The sequence below is a fragment of the Pelophylax lessonae genome (genome assembly GCF_965119305.1).
Source record: "Pelophylax lessonae genome assembly, chromosome: 12".
Lineage (NCBI taxonomy): Eukaryota > Metazoa > Chordata > Amphibia > Anura > Ranidae > Pelophylax > Pelophylax lessonae.
In genome coordinates this window covers 199,791,534-199,814,824 of record NC_138779.1, presented here as the reverse complement: position 1 = coordinate 199,814,824, position 23,291 = coordinate 199,791,534, and the positions used below count along the sequence as shown (strand labels likewise).

Sequence of the window (23,291 nt, the reverse complement as noted above, 5' to 3'; positions counted from 1 at the left end):
TACACTTCTCCTGCCTGCTTTAGCTAAAACAGATCTCCTTTCTTCGAGCTCAAAGTCTGATGTGATTCCAACCCCTTGAAGACTAACTATGGGCTCGGGTGTGTGGTCGAGTTTGCACGTACCTGATCCGACCAGGAAGCCAACACTACAATCCGCTAATCACAGACAATCAGACATTTACCGATCCGCAGCTGCACAGATCGGGAAATATCTCAGTGCCTGTGATTAGCGGACTGCAGTGTCGACTTACTGGCCGGATCAGGTAGGTGCAAACTCAAACACGCCGGAGCCCATCTCTATTAAAGACCAGGCCTTTTTCTGACATTTGTTGCCTACAAGTTAAAATCTGAATTTTCTTTGCTGGAAAATTACTTAGAACCCCCAAACATTATATATATATATCTATATATATATAGATATATATATATATATTTTTTAGCAATGACCCTAGAGAATAAAATGGCGGTTGTTGCAATATTTTATGTCGCACTGTATTTGCGCAGCAGTCTTTCCCAATTTTTTGTGGAAAAATATACTTTAATGAATAAAAAAAAAAACAAAGCAGTAAAGTAAAGTGAGCCCAATTCTTTTGTACACTGTAAAAGATGATGTTACAACAAGTAAATAGATACCTAACATGCCATGCTTTAAAATTGCACACACTCGTGAAATGGCGACAAACTATGGTACTTAAAAATCTCCATACAATTTTTTAAACATTACCTGTTTAAAGGTACAGAGGAGGTCTTGTGCTAGAATTATTGCTCTCGCACTAACGGTTGTGGCAATACCTCACATATGTGGTTTAAACACTGTTTATATTGGCCGGTGTGACTTACGTATGTGTTCGCTTTTTTTTTTTTGCTTAATTATTTCATTTATTTATTTTTTACACTGTCCCTTTAGTTTTTTATTTTTTTTTAATCATTTTTTTTTTTGGTGTCTTAGGGTCCTTTCACACGGTCTGCATTCAGTTGTGGACCGTTCACTGCTCAGCGGGGATTGATCCGCCGATCCCCTCTGAGCAGGCGGATGACAGCTCCGTCTCCGCACTGTTTGCGGAGAAGGAGGTGTCAGAGCCCCGCTGCTCTCTATGGGGAATCAGATGAGAGCGGACCTCCTGTCCAGCCTCCTGGGGGGCTGGAATGACTCACAGGCAGTATCTCTGATACCTCCCCCTACTTCTAGAAACTTGGAGAAGTTTCTTGAAGAATGGGAGTGAAGGTTAGGAGGAGCTGCCTGGGGAATTCAACAGGGCCCTGACCAATCCCCAACAGATTGGTTGGCAGGGGACAAGCCACCTCATAAGTACCGAGGGTCAGCCTCGAAGGGGTAGGGGGAATTTGAGAGGCATGCCTGAGAAGACTGGGAGAGAGCAGTCTGGGATGGATGCAGAGTCAGTCTGGGAGGACTGTGGAAGTGAAGCCAGGAGGGCTAGTAAAAGGGGCAGCTGCAGCCAGGTGGGCTAGCAGTGCCTGAAGAGGTGGGGCTGGGATCAGTAGCTACAGAAGGACAGCTGGACACTGGGACTTCCTTTTTCTACACACAAAGGGGCCCGCTGTCCCTGCCTGCAATGGGCTATTGCTGGAGCTGACACAGCCTGTCAGATGCCACCCAACAGTATATAGCTGGGAGATAAAACATAAAAAACAAAGCGCTAGACTGTTTTCTGACTTAAATGTGCTGTGAAGATGCGGTGTGTCTGGCTGTGCAGGGTGGGGGTTCCCGTTAAACTTGCGGCTCCTCAGGGGGTGTGCTACAATTTTTTTGGGGGGTAATTCTCCTTTAGCTGCTTCCCGACCGCTCCATAGCAGATTTATTTCTACAGGGTGGCCGCTCTGTACAGAATTACATACACATCTATCTATATATATACATATACTGTACATATATGTATATGTATGTATATATGTGTATGTATGTGTGTGTATATATATATATATATATATATATATATATATATATTTAGGGGTGTTCCCGCTGTGTTCCTCAGTGTGAGTGCCGCATCCCAGGTAAACTTGGAATAATTGTAAAATCCCCTAGGGGTGGGACTTTATAGGCAACTCAAAATTTGAAATACAAAAAATCTTGGTTCATAAATTTTATTCATAAATACAAAGACAGAGCATACAAAAAGAGATGCAATAGATACAAGATAAAAATTGGCAAAACTGGTAAGTAAAATATGCAAATGAACTCAACTATCTACTCCAGATATTATCCAACGTTTCGAGGTAATTAACCTCTTCCTCAGGGATTATGCTGGAGATTGTTAGTTATGATTGATTAGCATATGAACATGTACGATAGTTTTGCCGCTTTAAAAACAAGGAGTTTGTTGAACACCCACAGAGAGCTGTAGATTTTGCAAGTAGGATCTATGGAAGTATAGATCAATACAGTAGGAGAGGGAATGGAGCAGGTGGATTGTGCGTCCCAGGTATAACTGTCACAACTGGAGTCCAAGTGTGCTTAGCCGGTCGGGCAGAGGCCAATCACATATGACTTAAAGTTGTGTATGGGCGGCAACCCTCTCCCAGCCAGTGTCATTAGTACAGTGACAGTGCATATTTTTAGCACTGATCGCTGCATTGGTGTCACTGGTCCCCAAAAATATGGGGCAGCGGGCCTGCACATGCCTCCTACTCAGAAATACTAAATCACATACATGTAGCTGATTTTGCACAGCGGGGCCACCCTGCCACAGTATACAGTTAGTGCCATGGGCGGTCCTGAACCGGTTAAAGGCTGAAGATTTTTGGGAAGGTTATGTTATGTAGGAAGGTTGGAGTGCCTATACACCTGTTTTCTATATTTGAAGGTAAAAATCCTATAGTGTGCAGCTTCCCCCATAATACTGACCTGAGCCCCCTCACGATCCAGTGATGTGCATGAGAACCGAGGCTGTCCCAGCTTTCTTCCTTCTGCTTAGCTCAGGCTCAGTAGCAGGAGCCATTGGCTTCTGCTGCTGTCAATTAACAGCCAGTGGACACACAATGATAAATGGACACACAGAGCTGGCCTGGGAGCAAGCACATACGAGTTCCCCCAGAGCAAGCAACATGTGATCCGCTGCATCCAATCTCAGCTGGTCACATGTAAACATGGAAATGCTGGTTATCCGCTCTCCTCGCCTCACAGAGCCGATCAGCTGCATCTCCAAACAGCGGAGACCTGTACAGGAAATCAGTGCCCTGATTATCAGTGCAGCCCCAACAGTGTCCGGCAGTGATGTGAATCTGTGCCCATCAGTGATGCCAATTTGTGCCCATCAGTAATTCCAGTCAGTGCTGCCTTTCAGTGCCCACTATCAGTGCTGCCCATTAGTGCCACCCATCAGTGCCCCTATCCATGCCCCCTGTCATTGCCCATAAGTGCCGCCTATCAGTGCCCATAAATGCCACCTATCAGTACACATTAGTGCCACCTATCAGTGCTCATCAATGTTGCATATCAGTGTTACCTATCAGTGCCCATCAATATTGCATATTACTGCCTCCTCATCAGTGCCCTTCAGTGCCCTCTCATCAGTGCCGATCAGAGCAGCCTATCGGTGCCCAACAGTGCAACCTATCAGTGCTGCATATTACTACCTCCTCATCTTTCTTAGGTGTAGAAGAAAAGGTTTTAATCTCCAAATACGGAAAAGCTTCTTCACAGTAGGAGCTGCGAAAATGTGGATTAGACTCCCTTAAGTGCTGGTTCTGGCCAGCTAAGTAGATTGCTTTTAAAAAGGCCTGGATTCTTGCCTAAATACACATAATATAACTGGGTACTCACATTTATAGGTAAAGTTGATCCAGGGAATATGTGATTGCCTCTTGGGGGATCAGGAAGACATTTTTTCCCCTACTGGAGCAAACTGGTATATGCTTTATAGTTTTTTTTTTGCCTTCCTCTGGATCAACTGTGGGTATAGGATAGAGCGTGTCAAGGTTTTCTATTTGTGTATATGTGTTTTTTTTAGGTTTAACCATTACTTATTATTATTATACAGGATTTATATAGCGCCGGAAGTTTTCGCAGAGCTTTAGTCCCGGTTCACACTAGTGCGACCTGTGAGGCGACCTGGTCGCCTCACAGGTCGCCTCCCATAGGGAAGCTGCGGACCCGTTCTAATAGGAGTGACACAAGTCGCTCCGACCTAGAAAAAAGGGTCCGGAGCTTCTTTGGGGCGACCCGGAGGCGACCGCCATAGACTTCAATGTTATGAAGTCCGTGGCGGCCGCTCCGAGGTCGCGGCGCGCTGCTCGCACCGAGACCTCGGAGGTCGCAGTGCGAAGTAGCGTCACCCCTATGTGAACGGGGCCTTACAATATGAGGGAAGACAATACAGTTACAATACAATTCAATACAGGAGGATTAAGAGCCGGTTCATGACCAGAAAGTCGCCCCGTGACTTGAAGAGACTTGTTTAGAGACTTGGAAGAGACTTGTGCACTACTTTGAAGAGACAGGCGACTTTGCCTGTGGGGAATGCCTGGCTAATCTCTTTCTTCTTCCTGGAAAGTCTGATAACAAGTCGCTTCAATTAAGATAAGGAGGCGACTTCCATTGAAGTATATGGGACAGTCGGATCACAGGTCACCTCAAAGTAGTACAGGACCCTTTTCTGAAGTTGGAGCGACTTCAGTAGTGCCAATTAAGACGGCACTGATTGATTTACATTGCTTTTGTTATGTCAAGCGACCTGGGGCTACACAAGTCGCCTCACAAGTCCTGCTAGTGTGAATGGGCACTTAGAGGGCCCTGCTCATTAGAGCTTACAATCTAAAAGGACTTGTGTCTTTTTTCAACCAGATTAACTATGTAACTACGGTATGTAATCCATAGCTGTAGTGACTGGAATCCCACTCAATCCGCATGTGCATTGCAGAACTAAGGTCCACCCTCAGCTGGAGAAGATGAAGAGGACAAACCAGATAACAGGTGGAAAAAAGTATTCATGCTATTAAGAAAAAATATATAGTTCCACTCTATATTAGAAAATGTGGTATCTATCCCAAAAATTGGACATGGAAAAATCAATCCCAAATGGGATTGGCAAACGGGGAGAGGAAAGTTGTGATACCAAAGAAATATAATGGGAAATGTAGATGCAAAAATATATAAAAATAGTATTTTTATTATATCAGAGTAAAAGATCAATATGCTATAATAGCATCATAGAATCATCATAATTGTACAGAAAAACTGTTTTACAAACATTAAAAGTGCACAAAATATAAACATTTCAGAAAAATCACTCATGTACAGCTTGACATATGGATTCCACATCCCTACGCGTTTCGACCGAAATACTTCTTCTGGGGGTATATTTGTCCATGATCCCTCTATGGCCAGCTTTACTCCAGTTCTAATGAAGGCAAGGTGTCAACAGTGCATAGTATAATGACACTCTACCCAGCAAATAAAGTGGTATAATATTTTCAAAATACAAAATGATAAAAGAATTGTAATATCTGGCTATAATAATATGAGTAGTGAAGAAAGAGTCTTGATTGGGAATAGCCAGAGATGTATAGTAACTAAGTAGAACTACTTCACTACTGTACTTAAGTACTGAAAGGCGGTATCTGTACTTTCCTGGAGTAGAATTTTTTTCTCCTACTTCCACTTTTACTTCACTACATTTTTTCAATGATTTCAATACTTCTACTCCGATATTTTTTTTTTTTGTGCTGCATAGTTACTCGTTACTATTATAAAAATTACCACTGCCAGAACAGTAGATGGCAGGTTTCATGAAGCTCAAAACATGTGTATTATCAGCGCATATGAAAATAAATGCTACTGTATAAATAAAAGCTGCATTTGAAATAATAAAAAACAATATGATGTTCAAACTTTTGACTTCTTTCTTTAATAACTACATAACACAGTACTTGTACTTTTACTTTCAGTACTTGAGTAGCAAAATTTTTAAAAAAACTACTTGCAATACTTAAGTACAAAAAACTGTTGAATACTTTAGTACTTCTACTCAAGTCACTTTTTGATCGAGCACTTCTACTTTTACTCAAGTATGGGTTTCGAGTACTTTATACAACTCTGGGAATAGCACACATTTTATTTTACTTATAATCATCAGCATCTATTTTTGCTGGCAAAGAATGCCGGAATTTCAAAAGCAGGCAATTTAATTAATAACATATGATTGTATTATCAATTACAACAAATGATTATTACCACCAAAAAATAACCTAAATTAAATTCTCCTGCTCCTGACAATTGCAGCAATACCACATATGTGTATGTTAGTTGTTGTTTGTCCCCGTAGTACAGCCCAGAAGCAGAAGTGCGCATTTTGCTTTTTTATCCTACCTAATATACACTGATACTGATACTTATTAAAAAAAAAAACTGACCATGACCTTGACACAAACACCAACCCTGGCACTGATCTAGATTAAACCTTAATTTGGGTATTTTTTTTGTATTTTATTTATTTTTTTACATACATTTTTTTTTTCTCTATGCAAAGAGAGAGAGAGATACTAAGTATATAAATCCAACAAAAAGCCAGCAACTCAGTGTTTCTTCCTAACCTCCCTGGCGGTATGATTGTCTCCGATTTTAGGTGCTGAAAGCGGTACAATTATTTTGCATGTAATTCTTAAGGACGAGCAACCCAAACCAACTATTTACATATGATTTAATTTTTTACTGTGCGTTCTTCTTTATAACATCTCGGGTATTATAAAGTTTGAAACACAAAATCATAAATTATAATACAATAAATAACTATAAATAAGTTAAAGTTTATACATACATATATATATATATATATATATATGTGTGTGTGTGTGTGTATATGTATGTATATATATATATATATATATACACAGACACACATCTATATATATATATAAAATTACAGTAAGACTGCAGGAAAGGGCACTGGGGGGAAAACTAATGTCAATTTATTTTATTTTGTAATATAATCCAATAGGATTACAATATATCAGTGTGTTTGTGTGTTTTACTTTTCAAATTTGCCGCCGTATCCACCCCCCTGCGAGCATCATGTCGCAGGAGACGGAACGGGGGCTCACAGCATTGGGCGGAAGATCCGGCCTCCGTATGCTGCAGGGACACATCGTGGGATCCCGGGGACAAGGTAAGTAACCTCTACCAGGATTCAGCGATGCTCCCTGGCGGTACCCCGGGTGTGGCTCGGGGTTACCGCTAATGGCACTGAAATTTCACCCCGAGCCACACTCGGGAATTCCGATAAGGAGGTTAAAAGATTCTTTATTGATGCACAACAGCAAATACAATGTCCATAGATGCTAACGCGTTTTGGCCTCAGCCTTCCTCACAGCATGCTATGAGGAACGCTGAGGCCGAAACACATTAGCATCTATAGACATTGTATTTGCTGTTGTGCATCAATAAAGGATCTTTTAAGAAGAAGCACCGAGTTGCTGGCTTTTTGTTGGATTTATCTTCAGTGGACTGGTTGGCCTGGGCACTGGCACTCTGTCTTCACATCATTTATATGGCGGTAGAGCTTGGGTGAGTCTTGTATATAGATACTAAGGGGGAGATTTGCTAAAGCTGGAGAGTGCAAAATCTGGTGCAGCTCTGCATAGAGACCAATCAGCTTGCAGATTTTAACATCAAAGCTCAAGTAAATAAGCTGAAGTTAGAAGCTGATTGGCTACCATGCACAGCTGCACCAGAGTCTAGGTGTTCCAATTTTAGTAAATCACCCCCTAAGTATCTCTCTGCTCTATTCACAGAGAAAAAAAAAAAAAAACACAGGGGCGGGTTTTACAGTGCCTGATCACTGTGAAAGCCAATCAGAGGCTATCATAGCGATAAGGTGACCCAGATCCCGATTGTTAGTACGGGGCCCAGGCCTCCCGTTTGGACCCCAGTCTCTGTGCTGGGAGTGTACCGTGTGGCACGCTCCCAGCGCCAAGGGAGATACACAAATATACGGCCCCACTGAAAAAAGCCATGTTCCAGTGGGGCTGCATTTATGTGAATAGATGGGCCTGAATGGGTTAATTTTGAAAATTTCGAAAGAAGATTAGATGAATTTGCCCCTTTAAAAGATTAAAGAGAAATGTATTGGCAACTGTGTCACTAGACTCTCCAGTTAGGTAGGTAGACAACCTATCATGAGAGAAACATAGGGATCACCACTACATACAGGACCTCCTTCTAACTATAATAGAAACCTGGCTGTTTTACTGATTCATTTTACAATTTTCTTAGCCTCTGATTTACAACAAATATGCAAATCAGGAGAGTGAAAAATCAAAAGTTCTTATCAGTATACTTGTTCTAAATCAGAGATTCAAAAAAAGTGGAGGGTCAGCATGGCACCTAACAAGCAGAATATGTAGAGGATTCGGTCAGTAATGAGGGCCTCATTGCTTATCCTATGACTGATTTCCTTTGAAGAAGAGGGGAAAGGTTTTATAAAGTGCACTATAACAGGTTGTTAACCACTTGCCGACTGCCTAACGACGATTTACGTCGGCAGTCAGCCCCTCACAGGCAAAGTGACGTAGATCTACATCGCTAGCCTGTGAGGGTCTAGGGAGCTCCCGCGCGCCCCCGGAGGCGCGCTCCCGCGTGGTCAGGGACCCCCCCCCCACCGCGCGTGTGACCGGCGGACCCGATGTCCGCCAGTCACTCTGCGATCGTTGCTGCAGAGGGAGAAAGGCAGGCGGCTAATGTAAACAAGCCGCCTGTCATTCTCCCCTGTGTAGAAACTGTGATCACACGGTTCTACTATGTAGGACCGTTAATCACTGTTTCTACAGCTCAATCCACAGCCAATCACAGTTAGAATCACGCCCCTAGGGACACACACAGCCCCTCCCTCTCAAATAAAGTTAACCCCTTCACTACCAGTGTAATTTTGCAGTAACAGTGCATATGTATAGCACTGATTACTGTAGTAATGTCACTGGTAACCCCAAAAGTGTCAAAAATGTCATTCAAGGGTCCGATCTGTCCGCCGCAATGTCGCAGTACCGCAAAAAAAAAAAAAAAATCGCAGATCGCAGCCATTACGCGTTAAAAAAAAACAACAAAAATCTTTCCCTTTGTTAGTAAACGCGATAACTTTTGCGCAAACCAATCAAAATACGCTTTTTGCAATTTTTTTTTACCAAACATAGGTAGCATAAAACACATTGGCCGAAAATGTTAAAAAATTTTGATTTTTACATTTTTTTGGGGGGGAATTTCATATAAAAAAATGTGAAAAATATTGTTATTTTTGCAAAATTGATGCTCTTTTTTTGTTTATAGCGCATGATCAAAAAAATCGCACAGGTAATCAAATACCACCAAAAGAAAGCTTTGTTTGTGAGAAAAAAAGGACGCCAAATTCGTTTAGGTACATCGTCGCACGACCGCGCAAAAGTCACGCAGTGCCGCATCGCAAAATACCCCCTGGTCAGGAAGGGGGTAAAATCTTCCGGGGCTTAAGTGGTTAAGGAAAGACTTGGACTTGTTTTTGGATGCAATGGACACTACGCAGCGAAATGTTTGTGAACACCTGACCATCACTCCAATGTAAGCTTGCTGATCACCCCATTCCATTACCATGGGCACTAATATGAAGTTGGTCCCTTCTTTACAGCTATAACAGCCTCCACGGTGTTGGAAGATTTTGTAGTATGCCTGTGGGGATTTCAACCTATTTGGCCAAAAGAATACTTACAAAGTCAGTTGCTGATGTTAGATGAGAAGACCTGGCTAGAAATTGGCATTCTAATTTATCCCAAAGGTTCATTTAAAGGTCAATTGGGGTTGAGGTCAGGGCTCTCTATTCAGGCCACTTCATACCAAATTCATCAAACCATGTCTTCATGGAGTTGGCTTTGTTCACAGGGACGTAGTGATGCTGAACAGAAAAGGCCCTATCCCAAATTGTAGCTGAAGGTTGGAAATGCACAATTGATTGGTGTATCATTAACAGTACCCTTCACTGGAAACACCTAAAGTCAATACTTGGGATGGGTGTCCATACACGTTGAGCCAAATAGTAGGTGTGATGGTTAGGAGTCCACACACATTTAGCCATAGTGTGTACATTTGCAATAAGTAATATATAGGTTTATTTGAAGCTATGGATGTAGCATTTATTTGAGTATCCAACATATGATAACATTTTCTAAACTGGAGACTCTAACGCTTTTTCGAGAACTCTTACTGCATCCTCAGCAATATCTTTCAAGAAGCAGTAAAGCATGTAATATGTTGCACCAGACGCTGGGATACTGCCAATCACAGGTATAATTTTAGATACACTTTTGATGAACATGAGTGACCCGGTTGCTCCTCTGGTTAATAAGGTGGTGACAAGCTCTTTGTTTATCTCTTGTACCACTATAGGTGACTTGATCACAGACTTCAACTCACTTACATCTTTATCAAATCTGTCGGCCAACTTTTGAAGAGATCTTTGATCCAGGCCAAATGCATCCCGATATTTCCTCATTTCTCTCACCAAGATGCCAACATCACAAGCCACTGACAGCCCTGGAAGAGGGACTACTGCCACAGCACAGGAAAGAGTTGCCCACTTCCAGATCTGCTTCCTTAAGGCTTTTCTTTTCTTTTCTAAAATTGGGAGAGAAATATTGGGCAAACATAACATAAACACGTGTCGCTTTTGACTTGGAAGTTCCTGTTCTAGTGTCTCTTGCAATTGATTGAAGTCATATTTGTTAAAGTCCAGAGAGGAGAGGAGAAACACCTTTGGATCTTTTATCCCCCCCTCATTTAGGCATTTAATACAGTTATCCCGAATCTCTTTCAATATACTTTCTTCATCATACGACTTCTTACGACGTTTTTGAGAAGCGTGCAAGTCTGAGTCTACTTTTGATCGCACAAAGTAAAATTTCTTTCCCATGGACTTGATCTCTTTAGCCAGCTCCCTATCATTGTGTCGGAAACGTTCCGATGACATGATTATAAAAAAGTCATATAGTTGGAACTCAACATCTTTGAGGTAATCATTAGGGTTAAAATTTGGGGACCCAATTCCGGGTAGATCCCAAAGTGTCACATTTCTGTACTGTGGATGTGGATAGGGTTTTGGTTTCATGGTGGTCTCTGTGACTCCTGTTTTAGCAGCACCTTCTTCTTCATCATTATCCAGGCCGCGGATAGCATTGACAAAAGTAGACTTTCCCGATCCCGTCTCTCCTGTTACTGCAATGTTTAATGGAGCATTTTCAATCTCTTTTAGAGTCTGATTGATTCTTTCAGTTGCGGTACATAGGTCACCATCTTCTAAAGCTGCCTTAATTTCCTCTACGTGCTGCTCTGAGATAATTTCAGATAATTCCGAAGAACTAATTTCAGAAACATTCCTAAAAAAAACAAAAAAAAAAAAAAACATTTTTGCATAAGTTCTGAAGCATGACATTTTAACCACTTGCCGACCGGCCAGGCAAAGCCCCGGCCAGGCAAAGTGACGTACCGGTATGTCACTAGCCTGTCACTGGCTTGTGAGGCTATAGCTGAGGCGCGAGCCCGCCGCGGCTCGTTCCCTAACAAGTCAGTGCGTGTGACCGGCAGACCCGATGTCCGCCAGTCACTCTCGATCGTTCGCCAGGAAGGGAGAAAGGCAGGCAGCTGATGTAAACAAGCCGCCTGTCATTCTCCCCTGTGTAAAAATGGAGATCAGACGGTTCTACCATGTAGGACCGTTGATCTCTGTTTCTACACTAGTAGCAATGTCCAATCACAGTTAGAAACACGCCCCTAGGACACACTTAACCCCTCCCTCTCCAATACAGTTAACCCCTTCCCTGCCAGTGTCATTTTTACAGTAACAGTGCATATGTATAGCACTGATTACTGTAGTAATGTCACTGGTAACCCCAAAAGTGTCAAAAATGTCAGTCAAGGGTCCGATCTGTCCGCCCCAATGTCGCAGTCCCGCAAAAAAAAAAAAAAAAATCGCAGATCGCTGCCATTACGCGTTAAATAAAAAACAACAAAAATGACAAAAATCTTTCCCTTAGTTAGTAAACGCGATAACTTTTGCGTAAACCAATCAAAATATGCTTTTTGCGATTTTTTTTTTACCAAACATATGTAGCATAAAACAAATTGCCCGAAAATGTTAAAAAATTTTGATTTTTACATTTTTTTTGGGGAATTTCATATAAAAAAAATGTGAAAAATATTGTTGTTTTTGCAAAATGGACGCTCTTTTTTTGTTTATAGCGCATGATCAAAAAATCGCACAGGTGATCAAATACCACCAAAAGAAAGCTCTGTTTGTGGGAAAAAAAGGACGTCAAATTTGTTTAGGTACAGCGTCGCACGAAAATCGCAAAAAAAACCCTGGTCAGGAAGGGGGTAAAATCTTCCGGGACTTAAGTGGTAAAGAGATCCTGCTAGTCTTTAAAAGGGCTAGTTCACCTTTACAAACTGCCTGTGCAGGTAAGGGGCATCAGTAGATAAAAACCAACTGTGCAGATCTAACTAAGAATGAATAATGTCCTTGCTATAGATGTAGGCCATTTACATACCCCATGAAACCTGACTGGAATACTCCTAGAATGTTGCTAAGTAAGGCATAGTCATTACTGCTCACCTTAACCACCACAGGAGTGAGCTCTTTCTCTGATTCAATCAGGCTTTAGGAGGTACGTAAATGGCCTTCACCTATGGCATGGGCATTTTTACATTTCATTTAAAGCTGCAAATTTTTGTTTTTTATTTACAGGCGCCCTTTATCTTTTTTTTTTTTCTTTTGGTAAAGGTGATACTAACCACTTAAAAAAAAAAAAGTCCTAACTGCACTCCCCTAAAATAGAAGAGGTATTATATTCACCTCGCTTGGTAAATACAAGTTGAAACTTGATGAAACTTTTTAATAAGGCAAAGTGGGGAGAAAATTGCCAAACCTTTTCATTATACAAACCAAAAAGAGAAGTACATGATGCAACTTTTCAGGTGCTGCTGGTAAGTATGCAACATATACAGAGTAGCACCCTCTGGTGTGCTATTTGTGTTAGTGTAGGTACGTTTATTTTGGTATGACTCATGGTAACTGTGTGAGTCTATAGTTAGGTTGGGTTACTGCAGGTCAGGCTGGATGGCTCTACAGTGCAGGTCTCTGGTACCTCCCCCCTGGATGTAGAAATTTGGAGAAGCTTCTGGAAGGTAGTGGGTGGAGGCCAGGACGTCCTGGTCTGCATACTTGGGGGAATCTGCCCAATCCCCAGGCAAAGGGCCTGGAAGGGTGGCTGGGTCAGCCCTTAAATATGGTGGAGTCTGGCCAGCAGGGGAGTCGGGAGACACTAGGCAGCGGGGATGCCGATCCACAGGACCGTCGGCAGCGATTGCCCTTGGGCACCCGTGATCGCTCCCCACTGAGAAAGAACGACGGTCTGTTGTTGTAAACACAGCAGACCGTTGTTCTCTCTGAAATGATCACAGAGTGTCTATGATCCTCCTATACTGTATAGGATCACAGATCTTTGCATTTATTTCACAAGTTTCACCCCCATACAGTTAGAAAACTCTGCCCTAGGCTCACACTTAACCCTTTGATCACCCCTGGGTTAACCCCTTCCCTGCCAGTGTCATTATTACAGTAACAATGCATATTTTTAGCACTGATTACTGTAGTAATGTCACTGGTCCCCCCAAAAGTGTCAAAAGTGTCAGTTAGGGGTCCAATCTGTCCGCCGAAATGTTGCAGTCCCGCTTAAAATCGCAGATCCTCGTCATTACTAGTAAAAAAAATAAAAATAAAAATGACATAAATCTTTTCCCTAGTTTGTAGACATGATAACTTTTGCACAAACCAATGAAGATACGCTTATTGGGATTTTTTTTTACCAAGAATATGTAGCAGAACACAAATTGGCCTAAAAGGATGAAGACATTTGATTTTTTTTTTTTTTTGCGGGGGAAATGTTTTATAGCAGAAAGTGAAAAATATCGTTTTTTTTTTTTTTCAGAATTGTTGTCCTTTTTTGTTTATAGCGCAATAAATAAAAATCGCACAGGTAATCAAATATCACCAAAAGAAAGCTCTATTTGTGGAAAAAAAAGGACATCAATTTTATTTGGGTACAGCATTGCACGACCGCGCAATTGTCCGTTAAAATAACTCAGTGCCGAATCGCAAAAAATGGCCTGGTCAGTAAGGGGGCAAATCCTTCCGGTCCAGAAGTGGTTAAGAACATTTAATATAGATCTTCATTAAATTTTGCAAATACTGTGCTGTGCAAAACACATTAGCATGTAGAAGATATGGCCTTTTATTGACTCTATATATGAGTATATGTTGCTTTCCTATGATGCATGAAGTGCATGCAGTATCTAAAATATTGGACTTTCCATTGACTGTTCTCTTTTGCGCTTTACTTCTTTTTCCTCTATGAGCAACAAAAACTTGACAAAGCCTCCTAACCAAAGAAGGTTTTGGCTGGAGGTGGGTTTAGGGAAAACCAATAATTGGAAAGTATTAGGCCAACCATTGCTGAGTTCTGAAAATACTAGTTATCTGGCTGCCATTGAGATACAATTACTTCAGTGATTTGTTAGAGACTGGCTCAGAACAAATATGCAGGCCAAAGAACTCTCGACTAACTCAGAATTTCCCAATCTTTATATCTGTTATGGGTCAGCAACCTGGTGGCTAGCATTTTTCAGAAGGAGATCAGCAGTGGTAACTACAGAATTTCTCTCAGTAGGGGTTTCCATTACAGCAGCCCTGCGCCACCTCGTCACTGTTAAAGATAGTCCACACTGTAAAAGAAAATGATGTATACCTACCTTCCAGGTGACCTGTGCCTTCAAACTCTGCTCCTAGGCCACTCAACGTAGAGCATACTTCTGGATGTGTTGAATATTTTCTCCAAATTCTGTGGTTCCTCCAAATGGCTTACACATCCTGTAGCAGGGTTGGCACAAGGGGTGGGCAGGAGGGACGGCTGCCCTGGGCACTTTGGTATCATGTGAGGTGGGAGGGCACCATGAGGAGATTGGGGGTGAAGGGATTTGTGTTGGGTGGGGGAAATTAGGGGGCAGTAGGAGGAAAGAATTGTTGTAGGTGGGGACATTTGGGAGATGTGCTCGGAAAGGTGATCTAGGGGGATTTGTGTTAGGAGGGGGATGGGGAGGAGGGGTTGTGCAAGAAGGGGGGTTTTTGTTTGTGCTAAAAGAGATGATATGGTAGAGGGGGAAGGGTATTGGTGCTAGGGGGGAGAATTCTTTGGGGGGGATTTGTGCTAGTAGGGATGATTGGGGCGTGTTTGTGCTAGGAGGAGGAAATGTATGTGTGTGTGTGTGTAGGGGGGGGGGGGGGGGGATTTGAGCTAGTTGGGATGATTGGGGCAAATATGTGCCAGGAGGGGAAATGTGGATGTGGGGGAGGGGGGAGGGGATTGTGCTGGGAGGAGGGATTGGGGGGGTTTGTGCTGGGAGGGGGGATTTGGAGTGAAAGGAGAGGATGTGTACTTGGAGGGGAAATTTGAGGGGTAGAGTAATAGTGATAGGAAGAGTGGGGATGGAGCAAATATTCATGCTCGGAGGGGGATTTCAGCAGGGGGGCAGATTTGTCCTGGGAGAAGGGGAAATTTATTTTTAGGGTGTAAAGATGCTGCCATATAACCTTCATACATCTTGTGGGGGACGGGGGGGGGGGGGGGGCGTTTTGTCGTTTTTTTTCCTGGGCTCTAGATGACCTTGTACCGGCACTGTCCTGTAGTGATGTAGATCTGGCAAGAGGACAACCAGAGTGTGGCAGGAAAAGCCGATATTTACGCACCTGGAAGTGTGGAATACCTGCAGTGCAAGGGGAGCAACAAAGTGCCCCTGAGTTTGAAGGCACAGACCACCGGAAAAGTAAGTATATGGCCTCAATTATGGGCTTCCATGGGCTTGGGCTTCCTTTACAAATAACCCTGGCCATTTATCACATGGTCACTTTTATCAGTTGAGGAGTTGAATGGTGTTCTTTATATAGGGGACCAAACGATCAATCGTGATATGCCACCTTATCTCTAACTAGACCTGAAACTCTAGGTCAATGCTCATGTAGCAATGGACCACCTTCTCCATTTGTGACCTGTGTTGAGGCAAATGCTACATAAGAAATATATCAAGCTCCTGCTCATCTTATTATTTTTATGAACACACATTATCTACGTCATTGTATAGGATACTGGAACAAGTCTTTATAAAGGAACATTGTTTTTTACATATTTGTAGCCTTTACCACAGATTTACTGTAAATGTGATGAACGTGTAGGCATGTTACCTTTCTTGTATTACAAGTTCTTTTTCTAGCGTCTTCTTAACCACTTAAGCCCCGGAGGATTTTACCCCCTTCCTGACCAGGGTTTTTTTTGCGATTTTTTACTGCGTGACTTTAACGGATAATTGCGCGGTCGTGCGACGCTGTACCTAAACAAATTTGACGTCCTTTTTTTCCCACAAACAGAGCTTTCTTTTGGTGGTATTTGATCACCTGTGCGATTTTTTTTATCATGAGCTATAAACAAAAAAAGAGCGACAATTTTGCAAAAATAACAATATTTTTCACATTTTTTATATGAAATTCCCCCAAAAAAATGTAAAAATCAAAATGTTTTAAAATTTTCGGCCAATTTGTTTTATGCTACATATGTTTGGTAAAAAAAAATCGCAAAAAGCGTATTTTGATTGGTTTGCGCAAAAGTTATCGCGTTTACTAACAAAGGGAAAGATTTTTGTCATTTTTGGTGTTTTTTTTTTTTTAACGAGTAATGGCGGCGATCTGCGATTTATTTTGCGGGACTGCGACATTGCGGCGGACAGATCAGACCCTTGACTGACATTTTTGACACTTTTGGGGTTACCAGTGACATTACTACAGTAATCAGTGCTATACATATGCACTGTTACTGCAAAAATGACACTGGCAGGGAAGGGGTTAACTGTATTGGAGAGGGAGGGGTTAAGTGTGTCCCTAGGGGCGTGTTTCTAACTGTGATGGGACATGTCTCCTATTGTAAAAACAGAGATCAACGGTCCTACATAGTAGAACCGTCTGATCTCCATTTTTACACAGGGGAGAATGACAGGCGGCTTGTTTACATTAGCCGCCTGCCTTTCTCCCTCTCTACCGACGATCCCCGAGTGACCGGCTGACATCGGGTCCGCCGGTCACATGCACTGACTGCTTAGTGAACGAGCCGCGGCGGGCGCGCGCCTCAGCAGACGCGCACTCGCCCGCTTTTGGCTCACAAGCCGGTCACAGGCTAGTGACGTATATATACGTCACTTTGCCTGGCCAGGGCTGACCGCCGCAGTATATTTACTTGCGGCGGTCGGCAAGTGGTTAAAGAAACAAAGTCATACTTACTGGGGATGTGGGGAAGCTGCTGGATATTTTGTGGTTTCTACTACTCCAGTTTTAGCAGCACCTTCAATTGCATCATCATCAAGACCCCGGATGACGTTGCCAAAAGTGGACTTTTCTGATCCTGTTTCTCCAGTTACAGGAATGTTTTCTATAGGATTTGCAGCTCCCTGCAATGCATTTATGATCCCTCGTAGCTCAGCTTCGGACACAGTACCACCTCTTGATGTGGCATCACTTTCTTGTAGAGCTTGTGCAATCTCCCGTATTTCCTCATCGGAAAGAGGACTAAATCCATAGCCTACATCCATTCTTATAGTTGAACCGGTCTCCTGGGGAAAAGTAACGCCAGCCATGATTAGACAGTATTGGTACAATAAAAGATATTAGCACCGAAAGATGAATTGTGGTTGTTATTTTGTTGAATTTTGTACATTATTTTCCATCTCATAAAATAAATCCATTTGGGTCAGTTATAAAAGGAAATTGAATAGTTCCATAATTGCTAAGACCTCTATTTTCAGTATGCCTATTAGTTTGGAATGGTCAGCTTTTTTCACTCCTTCATGGGCCTACAAAATATGGTGCTTTCCCCACATGTGGATACATTTGGTGGGAGTAAACTGGTCAAATGTTGGGGTTTTGGAGGAATATAAACATGCCTTTAAAAGGGAGATTTCCATAACAGTGTGCCCTGGGATTTGGAAAATGTTGGGTGGCTGTAGACGCTGGTATCAACAGTTTAAACTACCCTAAATTTCACTTTTAGGACAATAATATTTCCTTAACCACTTGACGACCGCCGCCCGACTATATACGGCGGCGGTCAGCCCCTCCCAGGCAAAGTGACGTACCGGTACGTCACTAGCCTGGAAGCGAATAGGGGGCGAGCGCGTGCCGCCGGAGGCCCACTCCCACCCCCGCTCGTACCCGAAGAAGCCGGCGCGTGTGACCGGCGGACCCGATGTCCACTGGTCACTCGCGATCGTCGGGTGGAGAGGGTGAAAGGCAGGCGGCTAATGTAAACAAAGCCGCCTGTCATTCTACCCTGTGTAAAAGCACAGATCACTCGGTCCTGCTATGTAGGACGGTTGATCTGTGCTGTTACACACAAAGCCACATCCAATCACAGTAAGAAACACGCCCCTAGGGACACACTTAACCCCTTCCTCTCCAATAAAGTTAACCCCTTCCCTCCCAGTGTCATTTTTACAGTAACAGTGCATATATATAGCACTGATTACTGTAGTAATGTCACTGGTACCCCCAAAAGTGTCAAAAATGTCAGTTAAGGGTCCGATCTGTCCGCCGCAATGTTGCAGTACCGCAGATCGCCGCCATTACTCATTAAAAAAAAAACAATAAAAATGACAAAAATCTTTCCCTTAGTTAGTAAACGCAATAATTTTTGCACAAACCAATCAAAATACGCTTTTTGCGATTTTTTTTTTACCAAACATATGTAGCAGAAAACAAATTGGCCTAGAATGTTAAAAAATTTAGATTTTTAAAATTTTTTTTGGGGGGGGGGGGGGGGGGAATTAATGTGAAAAATATTATTTTTGCAAAATTGTCGCTCTTTTTTTGTTTATAGCGCATGATCAAAAAATCGCACAAGTGATCAAATACCACCAAAAGAAAGCTCTGTTTGTGGGAAAAACAGGACGTCAAATTCATTTGGGTACAGCGTCGCACGACCGCGCAATTGTCCGTTAAATTCACGCAGTGCCGAATCGCAAAATAGGCCCTGGTCAGGAAGGGGGTAAAATCTTCCGGGGCTTAAGTGGTATTTATGGTAACTTTTTTCCAACTGAATTAGATCATGTTAATGCAAGAGAATACATGAAAGAAAGAGCCATCCTATCTCCTGGAGCCATGATAGGGTCTGAATTCATGGTCACTTTGAGAGACTTTGTGGTGAAGTTTCAGAAGAATAACCCAACATACACTGGGTCTGGGTACTGAAAACTGAGAGCCTTTTTAGGGAAACAGCCAATGCCTGCCGGTGAGGAGAGTTTTAAGGAATGGCTGGAGCAAGCCATGCAAGCCCTGGATAAAATGGGACATTCCTCAGGCCCAGAAAAAACAGAGGAGAATATACTGCGGTGGGGCGGCACGTACAGGCACCATAATGTACATGTACGTCATGTTCCTTCTCCAGATTTAACAGCGCTCTGTGTCCACCGATACTCGGGGCTCGGTGCTCATGTGATTGAATTCATTCATAACAGCTGTGTTGTCTATGGTGTGATTGGCCCACAACTATCACATGGTAGTGAGGTCCAATCACAGCACGCTGTCCTTTGTGATTAGCTGTAGTTAATCACAGATCACCAGTTGAAAACTTTGCTGTTACAATGACCTTCATTGTAACAGCAAAAAAAGTTTAAAAAAGGAAAAAAAACCTGATTCCCCCCCCCCCCCCCGCCCCTCCTGTAGTACACTGTTACTATGGTGACGCTGAATTACTCTGATGGAAGTATGTAAAAAAATAATAGTAAAGAATGAAAAAAATATATATTTATACATCAGCCCGCTGTCTGCTGATACCGGTGTAACGTTTAAAAAACCCTACCTCGTGAAAATTCCCTACCCTCGTCACTTCCGGTGCACATACAACATGGAACAGCTGAGCAGCTTACCATTGCGCATGCTCATAGCTGCGGAGGGTAGTGAATTTTCACGGGGTAGTGATGTGTAACGTTAGACCACATCAGCTGTTGCCGCGGGTACATTAAATCATCTCCGCTGCCACATTAAATCATCTCCGCTCCTACCTCTGTGACTTCCCTGATCTCGGCTCCTAAATGTAAAAGCGGCGGGTGTATGAAAATATAAATCACGGAGATCTCGGCTCTGTGAGTTATATTTTCATAGACCCGCCGCCACTTTTACATTTAGTAGCCGAGATCAGGGAAGTCACTGGGTTCTCAATTTATTCTCCCTGGAGAAGAGACGCCTGAGGGGGGACATGATAGCAATTTATAAATATCTCAATGGAGATCTCAGCTTAGAAAAAAAGCTGTTCATTCGAAGGGATTGCATGAGGACTCGAGGGCATACAATGCGATTAGAGGAGAAGCGTTTTAACCTCAGGCAACGTAGGGGGGTTCTTTACTGTTAGGGCTACAGGATTATGGAATTCTCTACCACAAGAGGTGGTTTCTGCGGGAAGTATGGTGGCTTTCAAAAGACTCTTAGACGTACATCTCAAGGATCAGAACATTAAGGGCTATGTGAGATGATTACAGCCACACACACCTACACAGGTTGAACTGGATGGACTATTGTCTTTATTCAACCTCACCTACTATGTAACTATGTAACTGGGGTAGGAGCGGAGATGATTTAATGTACCCGCGGGCAACAGCTGATGCGGTGTAATGTTAGAAAACCCTACCCCGTGAGAATTCCCTACCCTCTGGAGCTGTGAGCATGCGCATTGGGAAGCGGCTCAGCTGTTCCATGACGTATGTGAAGAGGAAGTGACGAGGGTAGGGAATTTTCACGGGTAGGGTTTTTTCACGGAACAACGGGTCACAGGAGTGCAGAAAAAACTACACTCCTGTGATCCACAGGAGAAGTACAGCCAAACTAGCTTTGGCTATACTTCTCTTTTAAAAACCTAACCCCTTACAAAAAAAAAAAAAAAAAAATAAGTAAAAAGCGAATAAAGCTAAAAAAAAAAAAAATAGCAACAAATGATAAAATAGATGATTTTTTTCTCTATTGGCTAACTAAAAAAAATCCAAAGCTCAAAAACGCTTAAAAAGCTGTACACAAACGCTCAAAAAACACCCAAAAGATCAACACTCGGGTGTGAACGCAGCCTGACTGCTTCTAAATCGATACATTCCCATATAAAATATCAAAAGCATTTAAGGAAGTCCCAGCAATTGTTACCTTGCTTGTTATGTCATGTCTTCTTCTTGAGGTTTGTTTGGCTTCTGTGTCTCTCCGCTCCTATAAATATATATAAAGTTTCTATTCTGATGAAAGGAAACTAAGTAAAACTTTAACTGATCCACCTATTCTTTTCATACGGCCAGCCCAGAAAATTCTTCCATCAACTGGACATGCTCCAACGCTATTAACCATTTCAATGCCTTCTGCCTGCCTTAGCTAAAACAGATCTCCATTCTTCATCCTCATAGACCGATGTGATTTTAAAGGCTCAGTCACACGGACATTTCCATATTTTCCATACTTGCCAACTGTCCCGTTTTTAGTCCCGGCAAATAGGAGCCTGTCCCGGGTAATTTACATTGTCCCGGCAATGTACTTATTTACACCTTGCACTTTATTTATATTTACATATTACATTATATTGTATGGTCACACCTGAGCACTTTTGACACTTTAGAATTGCAGGGAATTGTGATGAGAATTTTTAAACTTTTAGGCAGAAGTAGTGCAGCTGAATGGGAGAATTATTCCAACTCTGCCACTTTGGCCTTAAGTTTAAAATTCCCTTTTCAATTTCCTGTAATTCTCTCTTTATTGAGTAGACCCTATAATCGGAAGAAAAGTAGGTGGAGATTAATTATGTGGAGTGGGCGGAGCTTCAGGGAAGTGGGTGTGGTAAGCAATGTTCCCTCTAATTTTTTACTGTGCTGAGCAAATAAAAAAAATTCTGAGCGCAAACCTTTAGACTGAGCAATGGGGGAAAGGGGGGGGGGGTGTCAATGCAGAGTGACCAGCATGTCCCCAATAAATTGCAGAGTGCCACAGCATTGCCCCCAATAAATTGCAGAGTGCCACAGCAATGCCCCCAATAAACTGCAGAGTGCCACAGCAATGCCCCCAATAAATTGCAGAGTGCCACAGCAATGCCCCCAATAAATTTCAGAATGCCACAGCAATGCCCCCAATAAACTGCAGAGTGCCACAGCAATGCCCCCAATAAACTGCAGAGTGCCACAGCAATGCCCCCAATACATTGCAGAGAGCCACAGCAATGCCCCCAATAAACTGCAGAGTGCCACAGCAATGCTCCCAATACATTGCAGAGTGCCACAGCAATGCCCCCAATAAACTGCAGAGTGCCACAGCAATGCCCCCAATACATTGCAGAGTACCACAGCAATGCCCCCAATACATTGCAGAGTGCCACAGCAATGCCCCCAATTGCAGAGTGCCCACAGCATTGCCCCCAATACATTGCAGAGTGCCCACAGAATTGCCCCAATACATTGCAGAGTGCCCACAGCATTGCCCCCAATCAATGCAGAGATGCCAGCGTTCCCCCCCCCCCCGAGACCCGTGCACTTACCTCACGAGTCACAGCAGCTTCTCTTTAGTCCCGGCTCCCGCGTCTCCTCAGTCCTCCCGCCTCGGACCTCGGCCAATGGCATGAGGTGGTATACCTTTCGGCCAATCAGGAAGCGGGAGGACCCGCTCCCTGATTAGCCAGGAGGAGGATCCGTGTGACAATAGCGAACTTTCATTCGCTATTGTCACACAATGGGTGGGTTCTCGGGGCGCACTGCGTGGCTGCGCCATCTGACATTGTACTGCGCGGGACCGTCATTTAGACTGCGCTGCCGCATTGGACTGGTAAGTAATTGATAGCTGTGCTGCAAAATGTCCCTGGAATTTTTTTTCAAATGTTGGCAACTATGATTTTCTGCAGGGAATGCGGGTTCTTGTTGGCAGAGCTAGCAGAAGATCCTGCGCAAAATGCATGCCTAATGTACTACTCATGAATGTGCACAATTCCTCTACTGACCATTGTAGGTGGATACACGCAATAAATCTGCAGATATACAGTGGGGAAAATAATTATTTGATCCCCTGCAGATTTTGTAAGTTTGCCAACTTACAAAGAAATGAAGGGTCTATAATTTTTATCATAGGTGTATTTTAAATGATAGAGACAGAATATCAACCAAAAATCCAGAAAAAAAAAAACACATAAAACAAATGCTATAAATTAAGTTGCAGT

General features: G+C 42.8%; 1 protein-coding gene across 1 annotated transcript; it reads right to left on the bottom strand.

Moving 5' to 3' along the window:
- Positions 1–10,017: 10,017 nt before the first annotated feature.
- On the bottom strand, positions 10,018–17,703 carry LOC309568331 (interferon-gamma-inducible GTPase 10-like; the record flags this gene model as incomplete). The annotated part of the gene is made up of 2 exons (XM_082273995.1): positions 10,018–11,348; positions 17,351–17,703. 2 exons carry the CDS (start codon positions 17,701–17,703, stop codon positions 10,142–10,144), a joined length of 1,560 nt encoding a protein of 519 aa, XP_082130121.1. The 3' UTR covers positions 10,018–10,141.
- Positions 17,704–23,291: the final 5,588 nt, after the last annotated feature.